This window comes from Microcaecilia unicolor, chromosome 7 (assembly GCF_901765095.1).
Source record: "Microcaecilia unicolor chromosome 7, aMicUni1.1, whole genome shotgun sequence".
Taxonomy (NCBI): domain Eukaryota; kingdom Metazoa; phylum Chordata; class Amphibia; order Gymnophiona; family Siphonopidae; genus Microcaecilia; species Microcaecilia unicolor.
The window spans coordinates 239,716,381-239,730,955 of NC_044037.1; the positions used below are offsets into that span (position 1 = coordinate 239,716,381).

Below are 14,575 nucleotides of genomic sequence, written 5' to 3' on the forward strand. Positions count from 1 at the left end.
AAACTTACTCAAATGGAGATCTGGTACCCGAAAGGAAGCTTTCTGAATGTGTGTAATTGCTTGGAAAGAAAAATCCAAATAAAAAGCAGTGATATGTAAAACACGAGAAAAGAAGTGAATCATATTATTTGCAAAGAAAATCAGGAAATGGTGTCAGAAATAATGCACTTCTCTTAATGCTTATTGGAGCTGAACAGTATAAAAAGCCGTGCAGCTGAAACAGATGTACAGATCTTAGGATCCTGAAGATTTCTAGAAGTTCCAGAGCAAAGAGGACCAATTTTTCCACAAAATACTGTAGCTCATAGCCTGCAAAGGTAAGAAGAGATATGATGGATACATTCACATTTTAATGTTGGGTCCATAGATCAGGATGTAAATGATCTGCAAAATCAAGTTGTTCATGGTTTATGTATTAAAGTGTTCTGTTAAGATGTGGTATAAATGCTTAATAATTTAAAGAAATATAGAAGCTGAAGCCAGCTATGTAAATATTTTAAGAAAATAAAAAGTGAAAAAAACCCAGCCTCAAAACTAAGATATGGGTAACTAACAATAAACATAATGTGAAGTATTATGCCCATAGAAACGCCTCTGATATGGAGTTGGAGTTTTCGAAGGGTAGGTACCCCTTTTGTTTCCTCACTCACCAGTCTCTACCTGGTGAGAATGTAAATGAACACGTCATGTGAACAGGTTAGTTAAACATGAAGTATATGTATCTTGAAAAGCCACTGTTTGCCAGTCCTACCATGCCCAAATGAGATTACTCTCAGTTTTGAAGGTGTATTTCTTATCTTCCAGAGTCTGTACAGGCTTTAAACATTATGTTCGTGAGGAAGTAAAAACCACCTGAAGGGGAGAAATACTAGATTTGCAGTTTGAGCAGAGTGTGGTGCTTATTCATTTGATGATAAGTAATGGTAGTTTATGAATGTGCTCACTGCAAATAGTGCTCATTTCCAAAGTCAGAAATTTCAAGAAAGTTCTATGTAGCTTGTAAAGATATTTTTTTATGTTCTGATTCTCATGTATATTAGTGCTACGTTAATTGTTTCAGAAAGAAGTCATTCAGACCACAAAAGGTGACAAATGTTACTACTTTTTCCGGAAGTGATTAGAAAGAGTGATTACTATAAAACACAGGTGACTTGGGGAGGGGGGAAGTTATCAACATGGACTACTGTTGAGTCTGGTTGTTTTACCATAAGTTGGGTTATTTTAGCATAGGGTCTCATTGCATAAAATGAGACCCTGGCAAAACTAACCTGATGTGTGGTAAAATAACCCGACTTAACAGTAGCCCACTTTGATAATTTCTCTCCCCCCCTTAGTTTAATGTTTATTACTTTCAAATAAAGAAATAGCCATGATACTAAGGGGTCTTTTTACTAAGGTAAGATAACAGATTTAGCACATGCTAACAATTAGTGTGCACTAAATGATTAGATGCCTATAGGAATACAATGGGCATCTTATCATTTAGCACGCTCTAAATCTGTTAGCACATCTTAGTAAAAGGACCCCTAAGCATCTCTCTTTTATTGTAATCACTCTTTCTTGTGTTCAAGTTTCAAGTTTTATTAAGACTTGGTATACCACTGATCAGGACTCAGTGGTACATCATTATAATAAAATCCCTTCCTCCAAATAAAACATAAAAAGTAGTAAAATTTGTCACCTTTCCTGTCTGAATTAGTTCTTTCTAATAGAAATAGATATCTTTACTTATTAGGCAATGCAGAATTAAATAATCATCACTTTCTCCAGTGTCTCCTCATGAACAAAAAAGGATATTTATCACTGCCATTGCAGTTTATAGAAATCAAATACACCTCTCTTGAAAGAGCAACATTGATTACCTGCTATTGGTAGAATCAGAATTATGATTTATACACTAGTTCATCATAGTTGGTTCCCTGGTTTGTCTGATTTCAAATCATCTGTTATGGTTTTTATGCTCTTCCCACGCTAATGGCAATCCCTTCTTACACAAAGCATTGTCTGGACTTTGTTTGCTAAGCTTGTTTTGCTGACCAAGCCCCTACTCCATGAAACACTATCTAAACCTCTACATTTGGACAGTTCTTATCATAAATTTAAAGTGAGACTTATAGCTTAATTTTGAACAATCCTTCCCAGAATTCTGATTTCTTGGATCCTTGGATCTAGCAGCTACATCTATACTCAGGATTACGTTTACCTATACTAATACTTATCCCTGCACCCATACCTTTTTTTTTTTTTGCCTTATTCTACCTTTATTCTCTCCATTTACTTTATTTACTACACTTTTGTGTCTCAGGATTATCTTATTCATTGATTATTTTATGTTGTGCTATTATGAAACCATTATTATATGTTTTTGTTGCTTATGCTATTATTTATTGTTTTTTCAGATGTTTTTCTTAACGTATAAACCTGTTATTTATTAATCTTGAATGGTGGTACGTCAAATTTTGGTAAATAAATTCATCAATCAATTAATTCAATCATGATTATTTGGGTTTGAAATGTGCAATTTTGTTCTATGATCCCTCATTTTGCCTGACCACTTAAGGAACAAACAGATTCTAGAATAGAAATGTATCCTCTTCTGTGAGATCCATGTAAGAAACAATTTGGAATGTGATAAGAGCAGATTATCTACCACTTGTTGCTATTGGTTACTCAAACTTTATCATTTTGTTTGCTTCCATCTGTTTTAACAGTATCACTGGTATGGCTTTGAGGGCAATTGCATAGCAGGATGCCTTGACAGGATAGGCACATATGTTGCACTATTTCATAAGGCTCCCACACAAAGTTACACCTGCACCTGGGTGGTATAACACAGTGCATGTATGTGTAAGTGAAAATTGATGCATATGCATGTATTTTCTAACTTACATACGTGCCAATCTTGCCCCTCCTCTGTCCATTATTTATCTACCTCAGGAATGCTTATGCAGATATCTCAATTTTATTAGTGCCTATTTGAGCATGAAGAATGTTGTTCTGCACACTCAGGTTAACTATAAAATGATCCTTTATTATATATAGGTTGCTTCTATTTGATGAGGATACCTTAACATTACTTAAATATTGTAGCATAAATTAAACCAGAACTGCATTACATCAAGTATCTTTCCCATTAAAAACTTTAAGCAGTATTCATAGAAAACCTCAAAGAAGAATCTTTTTAAAAAGAACATGATTAATTGATAAAGGACCCTGTTTACTAAGCAGTGCTAAGGGCGCATTAGCGTTTTAGTGCATGCTAATGATTAGCATGTGCTAACTGCTAAGTCACCCATAGGAACACATAGGTGACTCTTGCATTTAGCACATGCTAAAAACGCTGGCGCAGCTTAGTAAACAGGGCTTTAAGTTTCAAATCTATTTTTTCTGATCTGAAGAAGAAGGGTTACCTTCAAAACCTAATCAAAAATATATTGTTAGTCTAATAAAACAAGATATCATCTTATTTTCTCTTCTATGTTTTGTTTTATTTCTATTTATTAAATCTATTAGGTAAATTATTTAAAGAGTACTGAAAATCATGTGTCTTATTTTATTTTTGTTGTGCTAGATAAAAATGAAAATAATCTGCTGTCTGGCTGGGATGCTTTTAATGCTAATACAAGGCAGTTGGCAGAATCCTCTTCAAGACATAGAAGATAAATCCAGGTAGTGCAAAGGAACCCTCCAGTCATATGATCCGAAATCTGTAACAGAATGGTTCAAGACACTAGAATTTAAGCACTAATGTATTTTAAAGAGCATAACCTTAAATGGTGAGAAATACAATAAAGGGGTATGCGTTTCTGGTTGCTCAAGCACCACAGAATAAATGAAAATGATACATTTTTAAGTGACGTAGGTGGACAAATGGTCATCATGACTATTATTGAATGTCACCATTTTCCTCTATTCTAGATTCCCATAGAACAGGATATAAAGCAAAACTTAGTGAATTATAAATAGTCTTCAGCAGCCTTCAAACTAAATCAGATTTCTGTTATGCACAGGCTATTCACACTTTCTCAGTTTGAACCTTTCGATGAATCCAGCCAAATGATGAATGCAGTCAAACGTCATTCACAAGGCACATTCACTAGTGACTATAGCAAGTATCTGGACAATAAAAAAGCTCAGGAGTTTGTCAACTGGTTGATGAACAATAAACGAAATGGGTAAGGATACCAGAAGCAATACCATATTCCACATTGTTGATGAAAAACGGGGCTTTGTAAATTTTAAATAACTTCAACTTGTAACCCTAAATCCCACCCAGATGTGTTGCTATTGTATTGTGTCTGAGATTCTCTTTCTTCTGGGAGCTAAGAGTATTGTCTCCAAAACATCCCCAGCCTCTACCTTCTGAATGAGCAGAAGCCTTCTGGGAATCAAGATCAAATCTCTTTCCTGGCAGCTACCACTTGGTTCATCAATCAGTCAGTGGAGAACATTTTGACAGTTAACAATGCACATTAGTATTTTACTGATATTATCACATTTTTATTGATTTTTAAGATTATATAAGTTGGTTGTCCCAATAATTTTATTTGGCCATTACATAATTTGAAATAGTTTATTTAACTATCAAACTACAGCACCTGTTTAAATATGGAGATGACTGCCCAAAACTCTAGAAATTAGTTGCTGCTTTGAAAGAACTTTAGGGTTGTATAAGCTAAAAGTGGGGGTGATAATAAATGTTGCTTTTATTTATATACTTATGTACTACAACCACAATATTTCTTTTTTCTTACAAATTACTTTAAAAAATGAATTATGAGAGCTTTGGAGTCAAAGGTATTTTTACATTTCTTTGAGCAGAGGAGTTTCAAGACGTCATGCTGATGGAACCTACACCAGTGATATCAGTTCTTACTTGGAAGGACAAGCTGCCAAAAAGTTTGTGGATTGGTTATTAAGTGAAGAAGGACGAAGGCTGTAAGTATGCTGTATGGTTTAAAAATAATCATATGTTATGGCCTACATATGATGAGTTTGTGGTCTTAGTTCAGGGCTCAGCTGACAGGTATTCACATTTTTAAAGTGCTATTATGACAGACATTTATTGGAATACACCTTACTGGAAAATTTAAGGAGATGTAGAAACTATAGCAACCTCTCAGCTTTGGAAGTGATCTTTGTTGTGTACAGCTGAGCAACCTTGAGAAATTGGAATGAGAAAGCTGATATACTTCTTAACTAGGGGCCCAGCTGAGCAACCTTGAGAAATTGGAATGAGAAAGCTGATATACTTCTTAACTAGGGGCCCTTTTACAACACAAGTGTCAAATTGGCACTACTGCCTGACTATCGCGTGTCCTGGGCGGTAATTCCATTTTTGGCATGTGCCCAAAACACATGGTAGAAAATATTTTCTATTTTCTACCACAGGGCCCGGTTAGCGTGTGAGAGCTTAGTGCTAAGTCAATGGGTGGCATTAAGGTCTCGGGCCGAAAATGGACACACGCTGGTTTTCATTTTGCCACACGTCCATTTTCTGACACATTAAAAAAAAATCCCCTTTTTTCTAGGCACGCTCAGGAAATGGACCAGCGCTCATCCAAAACACATGCCTACACCAGCACAGGCCACTTTTAGGCACACCTTAGTAAAAGGGCCCCCTTAGTTCTTTTGATTATCTGGTTGTTAAATGGAAGACTCTAGTTTGGAGTACTGTCTGCCACTTTAAACCAGCATTGACTAGATAACATACAATAATATCAGTGAGTGATGATATTGGTAGAATTATTAGCTAGGTGACCATATTGAATTCTTGATCAGTCCAGATAAGACATATATAGCAAGAGATGCCAATTATTTAGACCATTTTTGCCTAGTTTTCCCATATAGAAACCACTGAAATTGCACTGCATTGATCCACCATGCAACCATGTAGCATTCCAAAGCAGTGTTCAAGGCATATAAACTTTAGATACTGGTTTATCGCCACTGAAGTATTTTAGCTTAGAGATATGGGGTGTTAATTACAAACTTCAATGCAGAGGTCAGTGCACTGATGCATTTTCCTGCACCAGAGCACCAAAAAGAATAAGAAAGAGATTTATAAAGTTTCCTCAATTAATGGAATACCATTAATTTATTATGAAACAGAGTCTGTTGGTTAGAACAACAGGCTGAGATCCAGGAAAGAAGAAAAAGAATTCATGTTGAAAAGGACAAACAACATATTACCAAAATGTTTAAACTTTATTTTAAAATGCATCATATCATAAAACTATGATCACATAAAACCCAATATGACCATGTTTCGGCTTAGGCCTGAATCAGGGGTTAAAAAAAAATCAAAGAAAAATAGATAGAAACAGGCTAAATATATAAAAAAAATTGCAAAAGTAAATATAAAAAAAATTACAAAGTAAAGTTTTATGATAAACTTTTTAAATGAAATTTGCATTTTTAGTAATATGATTGTTTTTTGTCCTTTGGAATGCACACTCTTTGGAGGCAATTCTATAATTGGACACCCCAATTTAGACATCCACTTTACTTGGGTTGTGAACTTATTCTATAATGTCAATAACATGTGTAATTTCCAAAGAAGAATATTAATATAAGCCGACATTTAGGCATACCCACTTATGCCATGTCAATAGCAGACATAAATGAGTGCACCTAAATGTGGCACTTATATGCATAAATTATGGTATTCTGTAAGTTACACGTGTAAGTGGGAGTTACGCCCATGCCCCATCTCTGCTTCTCCCCCTGTGAATGTCCCTTTGCATTTATGTGCTAGGGCAGTTGTGTACGTATGTTCTATGTGTACTGCAACCGTTTCTCCTTTTCCCCTTGATGCAAAGCTCAGTCTAGCTAGGTCACTTCTCTCTGTTTTTTTTTGTTAAAGAGAAAATAAAATAATTCTAGTTATCAAAATATCCAGACATTTATATGCTCACCACAAAGCTACACAATACTATTTACACATTTTATGACCTGTAGATAATTCTTGACACTGCTAAGGAGAGCATGTTTTGTGCCCTGTATTGATTCTCCAGAATTCCTTACCAAAGCACACCAGTATATCCTAATCATATACTTTGCTATGCCCGCTATGGGACATATGTAACTAAGCAATAGCATCATACTACTGTAAAATAAGATATGTTTCTGATAGTCCGGTGCTTAAGAAATAAAAGAGAGTCCTAGTTACTCCCCCAATGGTCACCAATCCCCTCCCACCCCTCAAAATCTTTTTTTAAACATTTTTTGCCAGCCTCAAATGTCATACCCAGCTCCATCACAGCAGTATGCAGGTCCCTGGAGCATACTGCAGTGCACTTAAGGCAGGCGGACCCAGGCCCATCCCCCCCTACCTGTTACACTTGTGGTGGTAAATGTGAGCCCTTCAAAACCCACCCGAAACCCACTGTACCCACATGTAGGTGCCTCCCTTCACCCCTTAGGGCTATGGTAGTGGTGTACAGTTGTGGGTAGTGGGTTTTGGGGAGGTTTAGGGGGCTCAGCACCCAAGGTATGGGAGCTATGTACCTGGGAGCAATTTGTGAAGTCCACTGCAGTGCCCCCTAGGGTGCCCGGTTGGTGTCCTGGCATGTCAGGGGGACCAGTGCACTACGAATGCTGGCTCCTCCCACGACCAAAGGGCTTGGATTTGGTAGTTTTTGAGATGGGCGTCCTCGGTTTCCATTATGGCTGAAAACCGGGGATGACCATCTCTAAGGTCGACCTAGATGTTGAGATTTGGGCATCCCCGACTGTATTATCGAAACAAAAGATGGCCACCCATCTTGTTTCGATAATACGGGTTTCCCCTCCTTTTCGCTGGGACGTCCTGAGAGATGGGCACCCTTAGAGATGGGCGTCCCCATTCGATTATGCCCCTCCATGTGTGTCCCAAGGTCTGGGTTGAGAACCCCTGCTTTAGCATATCCCGTTAGGCCATTTCTGCTGCATTAGAGGTGCATTAGTGCCTAATGCAGCTTAGTAAAAGGGCCCTGTAGTACTGATGTGCACAATTACAATTCGACATTTCTATCCCACAATAGCCCCAGGGCATTTCACTCAGGTTTACAAGTAAGAGGAATACCTAAGAAAAAATACGTTATTAAAAAGGAGTAGCTGTCAATTATCCAAGTACAATCTACCAACAAAAACGCTTGCCTATAACGAGCATTCATAATGCAAATTTACTAAATAGATATGTTTTTTTAATGTTTAAAAAAATGATTATAGTTCAATTCAGATCAGATAATCATCGTTAATGAATTCCACCAAAAAGTGGCTTGGTAGCATGCTGCAAATACACTTTTATACTTAACCTTCTTGAAATGAGGGTAATGTAATATCATGTAGAATCTTGCTGAAACCTCAGTTGGTAGATCAGTAAATTGAAACATAACCAGGGGCTAGTTCTTCAGCATCCAAATAAAACAGGTTGACGTGAGAAAAAAAGATTATGCTTTCTCTTAGCATAAAGGCAATAATGTGCTCATATTCAAGCAATGGACCCTGTTTACTAAGCTGCTCTGTAGGTGTCCTAACATTTTTAGCAAATGCTAAAAATTAGCGCACGCTAACACTAGAGACACCCATAGGAATATATGTGTTTCTCTAGCATTAGTGCATGCTAAAAATTAGCATGTGCTAAAAACGCTACTGCATCTTAGTAGACAGGGGCCTGAGGGGTCCTTTTACTAAGGTGCGCTGAAAAATGGCCTGCGGTAGTGTAGAAGTGTGTTTTGGGTGTGCACGGAATTATTTTTCAGCGCACCTACAAAAAAATGTCTTTTTAAAAATTTTGCCGAAAATGGACGTGCAGTAAAATGAAAATTGCTTCGGCCCAACTGGCCTGCGTCAGGAGTCTGTTGCACCATATACCTGTTGCACCATATATGTCTTCTCTGGCAATCAAAGTCCTTATAGAGTATTCAAATGAACACGCTTTTATTCAGTAACACTCTACCTTTAAAAAGGCTGTGTGCACAGTTTGAACAAAATTCGTTGTGGAGGACTCTGATGTTGATAATATATGTATATCTCTTAACAAGGGAAGTTCCAAAGATACTTGCGTTTGCTGGCAGTATCTTTGCCAGCGAACGCAAGTATCTTTGGAACTTCCCTTGTTAAGAGATATACATATATTATCAACATCAGAGTCCTCCACAATGAATTTTGTTCAAACTGTGCACACAGCCTTTTTAAAGGTAGAGTGTTACTGAATAAAAGCGTGTTCATTTGAATACTCTATAAGGACTTTGATTGCCAGAGAAGACATATATGGTGCAACAGGTATATGGTGCAACAGACTCCTGACGCAGGCCAGTTGGGCCGAAACACAGCTGTGTCGAGTCATATCACCTTAATAAATCCATTTATTTTTTATTCTTTTTGTGTCGTCTCCTTTTTTGATTTTTATATTTTCTATATTCTTGATTTTCATATTTTCTATATTCTTTATTTTAATTTTCAATTATCTTTTTTTCTTCGGTTCCCCTTTTTTGTGTCATCTTCGCTGTTTTTTGATTACTGTTGTCGTTGCGAAGACAGGTTTCTTCTGTATTTTTGACAGTAAAATGAAAATTGCCACAGGTCCATTTTGGGTCTGAGACCTTATCGCAAGCCATTGACCTAATGGTAAGGTCTCACATGGTAACCGGGCGGTATTGGTCTTAAAGTGCCAAATGCCACTTGAAGTGTGTAGCTGCCGTGTGTCAGAAAATAAAAAATATTTTTCGGATGCGCATAGTGGACGTGTGTAAAAATTGAAATTACCGCAAGGGCCACGTGGTAATTGGGTGGTAACTCCAATTTGGCACACGTTGGGCATGTGTAGCCACCTACATGGCTTAGTAAAAGGGTCCCTACGCTTTTAATGTGAAAGAGTAGTTAAGCGTGAGGCCATTTAACAAACAATGTCAAAAGACCATTGTGCACAGTCATAAATCTGAATTTTTTAAAAATATGTTTTCTGTATCAATAATTACTTAAGCATCTGCCGCTGTCTTTGTTTTGCAGGGACCTTTTAGGCGAATATTAGTTCAAGAATACACAATTTTTCAAAGTCTTCTACTCTGCATCAGGCTGCAACCTACTTGATCACTTCAAATTTGCATTCAAAAGAATTACAGCAGGTGTACCATAAAGGCCATACCGTATCACATTGCATGCAAGGGAAATGAATTTACCCCTAGTGTATTGCCAAAGGATTGAACATGGAACTGAGTTTCATAAAAGGACATCTAAACTAACAGGAATAAATTATAAGCATGTAAAGTCCTCAGACTTGCTGTATATTTAGAGCTCAAAAGAGAGTCTTTTTATGCTTAACAGTGAAATTATTTTTCTATAAGACAGACCTGTACATATAAATGATTCAAATCTCATAATGACTCTATCAATAGTTTCGAGGGACTGTGCTGTCAAACTGCCCTGAAAATTGACGTACCCTACTGAAGTATTTATTATGAGAATGCTAAAGCTTTCAGGATATTAAACAGTAGCCTTAAATAAACATTTTCAAGCTTTTTTAATGTGTCTTTTTTTTTTTTAGCAATGAATTTGATCACTAATAATGGTGTTGTCTTCACTGTAAAGCTTTATTCTATATCCTTTTCACAATTTCTCTTTTTCCAAACTCATGGTGCACACATTTTTGCCTGCTTAATAATTGTGAAATTTAATTTATAGTCAAGATTAACTCTCACAAAATGGGGCCAAACGGCTACAACCAAAATGGAAAGAGAATATGGATAGTGTCCCTGATCCCACTGCAGCTCTGTGTGACTCTGGACAATTCACTTAACCCTCCATTGCCCCAGGTACAAAATAAGTACCTGTATAAAATATGTAAACCACTTTGATTGTAACCACAGAAAGGCAATATATCAAGTCCCATCCCCTTTCCCTTTCATGCTGCCTTGGCAGTATTCCGAGAATGCTGGGCAGAGCATGGGTGGAACATAGGCATTCCTTGAAATCATCCGGATAGGGTGAATTTCAGAGGGGAAGAATAATCTGAATCATAGTTACCTGATGCTGTGGTCCACCTTAGAAGTCAGCACTGAAGAAAAATATCTAGGTGTGATTGTAGACAAAAGCTGAAATCTTCTGCCCAGTGTGCGGTGGCTGCCAAAAAAGCCAACAGGACGTTCCTGTAGTAACCAGTTAGCGTGTCTGCATTATCATGCGCTGATTAGTGCACAGATAATGCAGGAGGCCTTACCACCTACAGAATAGAAGGTGGTCAGTACTGCTGGCAACATAGCCATTAATACAAAAATAGAAAACTGACCATTTTAAGGATGAAATAAAAGTGCCACATATCTTTAGGAGGGTGCTGCTAAATTGGCACAGTTCCCAACATCTCCTTCCTAAACAAAGCTTTGTTGGAGCTTAGGTAGATGTTTATTGACTAGGGATATAGATACTGCACTATGACCTGGATGTCAAGGTCTTAGAGAGCAGGGCGTCCTTACCATGCCCTAAAGATAAAGCTAGACATTCAGAAGTACTATTTTGCCAGTTTACCAGGAGCACCTAACACATAACCTAGATTTCCAATGTATGCATAAGAAACTTGGTCATAGTCCCCAGAGACACAGATGAACTTACTGTAACTAGGGCTGCCTCTAAGGCTAGCTAGGGCTGAAGTCTCAGAGGTTACAGCAAGCCTGGTCTTAGAAGTCACTCAAAGGAGGATAAGCCTTTGGCCTGTCCTATCTGTAGGGAAGGAGGTATCCAGGTTGCTTATCTTGAGACATAGAGGGGCATAATCCAACGGCGCCGGCCATCAACATGGCCGGCCATCTCCGGGGCCGGCTCCGTAAATGGGCGGAGCCAACCATATTTTCAAAAAAGATAGCCGGCAATCTTTTTTTCGATAATACGGTTGGGGCCGGCCAAATCTCAACATAACTGTTGAGATGGCCGGGTTTGAGATGGCTGGCTTCGGTTTTCGCCCCCATAATGGAAACCAAAGCCGGCCATCTCAGACCCGGCCAAATCCAAGCCACTTGGTCATGGGAGGGGCCAGCATTCGTAGTGCACTGGACCCCTTCACATGCCAGGACACCAACCGGGCAACCTAGGGGGCACTACAGTGGACTTCGCAAATTGGTCCCTTACCTTGCGTGCTGAGCCCCCCAAAACCCACTCCCCACAACTATACACCACTACCATAGCCCTAAGGGGTGAAGGGGGGCACCTACATGTGGGTTCATTGGATTTGTGGTGGGTTTTGAAGGGCTCACATTTACCACCACAGGTGTAACAGGTAGGGGGGGGATGGGCCTGGATCCGCCTGCCTAAAGTGCATTCTACCCACTACAAACATTTGAGGCTGGCATAGAGGCTGGCAACAAATGTTTTTTAAAATTTTGGGGGGGTGGGAGGGGGTTGGTGACCACTGGGGGAGTAAGGGGAGGACATCCCTGATTCCCTCCAGTGGTCATCTGGTCAGTTCGGGTACCTTTTCTAAGCTTGGTCGTGAAAAAAAAGGGACCAAGTAAAGTCGACCAAATGCTCGTGAGGGACGCCCTTCTTTTTTCCATTATTGGCCGAGGACACCCATCTCTTAACCATTCCCAACGTGTGCCAAAATGAAGTTACCGCCTGGCTACCACGTGGCTCTTGCTATAATTTCATTTTTGGCGTACATCCGATACACGCTTCTGGGAAATAATTCTTCTTTTCGGACGCGTGTATCAGACGTGTGCCAAGTGGCATTTGGCGTGCGTAGGTCCTTACTGCCCGCGTACCACGTGAGACTTTACCTCTAGGTGAATGGCTGGTGGTAAGGTATCAGACCCAAAATGGACTCGTGGCAATTTTGATTTTGCCGCATGTCCATTTTCGACAAAAAGTTTAAAAAGGCATTTTTTGTAGGTGCACTGAAAAATGATTCTGTGTGCACTCAAAACATGTGCCTGCACTACCGCAGGCCATTTTTCAGCGCACTTTAGTAAAACGACCCCTAACTGATTAGTGCAGGCTTAGCACGTGAGCCCTTACTGCCTAAAAATTAAGGTGTCATTAAGGGCTCAAGCGCTATTTTTTAATTGCTGCACACTAATGGCAAAATTAACTCATGGCTGTTAATTTTGAAAATGGGAAAATTGGCCGTTTTCTGGCTGTGGTAAAAATTGTCTCATTGCACAGAAAAGACCAGTGTAAGGTCTCATGAAGACAACTTTTTATTACAGCTTTGTAAAAAGACCCCTGAGTGGCTAAAAGGGGATATTGATGGTAGTGGAATGGTAAAATAGAAAACAGTTGTTTTAACCTTTCAAACAACAGAAAAACAAGAGGACACTCCATGAGACCAACAACCATCAAATTAAAAACAAATCTTAGAAAGTATTTTTTCCTCACGTTGTGGATAATTAGCCCATTAGTGCCCAATGTTCCCATAATAAAATCACATATAAGTCCTGTACTCTGATGACCCTCCACCCCATTAGTTACAACCCCTTTCACTTATAAGGAAAGGTAACCAAGCAATACCGAATTCAACCCATAATCCCCCCACCCTACCCCACTTCCGCCTGTGGAATTTCAAAGGTCAATTATAAGATAGGGGATTGGGGGGGGGGGGGGGGGGATAAAAGTTAAAAGTTTAATGATGGTTTGTCTGACTTGACCAGTATTGAAGTCAATGTCCAATACTTGAATGTTATGGAAGTATAAAGTGTATATGTAATTTCTGTGTCATCATTAATAAAAATGGTTGAACCTTAGCAATACACTGCAAGGTTCTCTTCTTAAAAAAAAAAATCACATATGGTAGCGTTGGGCACTAATGGGTTAAGCTGTGGATATCTGCTACCAAAGTGTACGATACAGGCAACATAACAGGGCTTAAAGAAGTTTGAAAATTTCCTGGCGAAAACATCCAGAAAAAGTTATTAGCCAGATAGATTTGGGAGCATCATTGTTCATCCCTGGAACTGAGCTATGAGAAACTACCACTTTTAGGGATCTACCAGGTACTTGTGACCTGGACTGTCCACTGTTGGAAGGATAATGGGTTTGATAGATCTTGGCCTGTCTTAACATGACTTTCCTTATGTTCTTCTGTTTTTATATTAAATTGTGACAGGTGCATAAATGTTTACAGTGCAGAAGACAACAGCTTATTAAGGTTAACATTTATTTTTTTCTAACAAAGATGATGATAAAGGAGACACACAAAAAAGCTTGAAAATATTTATTTAAAGCTACTGTTTAATAATCTGAAAGCTTTAGCATTCTCATAACAAACGTTTTCATGGCAATCTTTAATTTTTAGGAATGTTTGAAAATTCAGCCTTTTGGAAACAATATTAGAGACAATATAATATTGGAATTACTTATGTGTAAGGTCATCTTTATAGAAAAATTATTTCCAAGTCAATATTCAGCCACCTTGGTCAATTGTTTTCTAAACACCAGCTGTGGCAGTCAAAATATATCTGAAAATTCAGGACCTCTACCCAGATAAGACAGGTGCTGAATATCCAAATAAGCTGGTTAGCACCAGAACTTACATGGATAAAGGCAATATTCAGCCTGTTATCTGCATATCTTATTTAGCATTCTACCCTAAGGGGCCCTTTTACAA

General features: G+C 38.4%; 1 protein-coding gene across 1 annotated transcript; it reads left to right on the plus strand.

The window, feature by feature from the left end:
* The first annotated feature begins 119 nt into the window (after positions 1–119).
* On the plus strand, positions 120–10,472 carry GCG (glucagon). Its single transcript, XM_030209888.1, has 5 exons — positions 120–317; positions 3,572–3,669; positions 4,011–4,175; positions 4,822–4,938; positions 9,994–10,472. The coding sequence occupies exons 2-5, from the start codon at positions 3,578–3,580 to the stop codon at positions 10,013–10,015; spliced, it is 396 nt and encodes a 131-aa protein (XP_030065748.1). The 5' UTR covers positions 120–317; positions 3,572–3,577; the 3' UTR covers positions 10,016–10,472.
* Positions 10,473–14,575: the final 4,103 nt, after the last annotated feature.

Coding starts and splice junctions, on each gene's coding strand:
- GCG (XM_030209888.1), top strand. CDS start 3,578: ATGAAAATAATCTGCTGTCTGGCTGGGATGCTTTTAATGCTAATACAA. Junction 4,176..4,821: donor ATGAACAATAAACGAAATGG/GTAAGGATACCA, acceptor TTCTTTGAGCAG/AGGAGTTTCAAGACGTCATG. Junction 4,939..9,993: donor AGTGAAGAAGGACGAAGGCT/GTAAGTATGCTG, acceptor TTTGTTTTGCAG/GGACCTTTTAGGCGAATATT.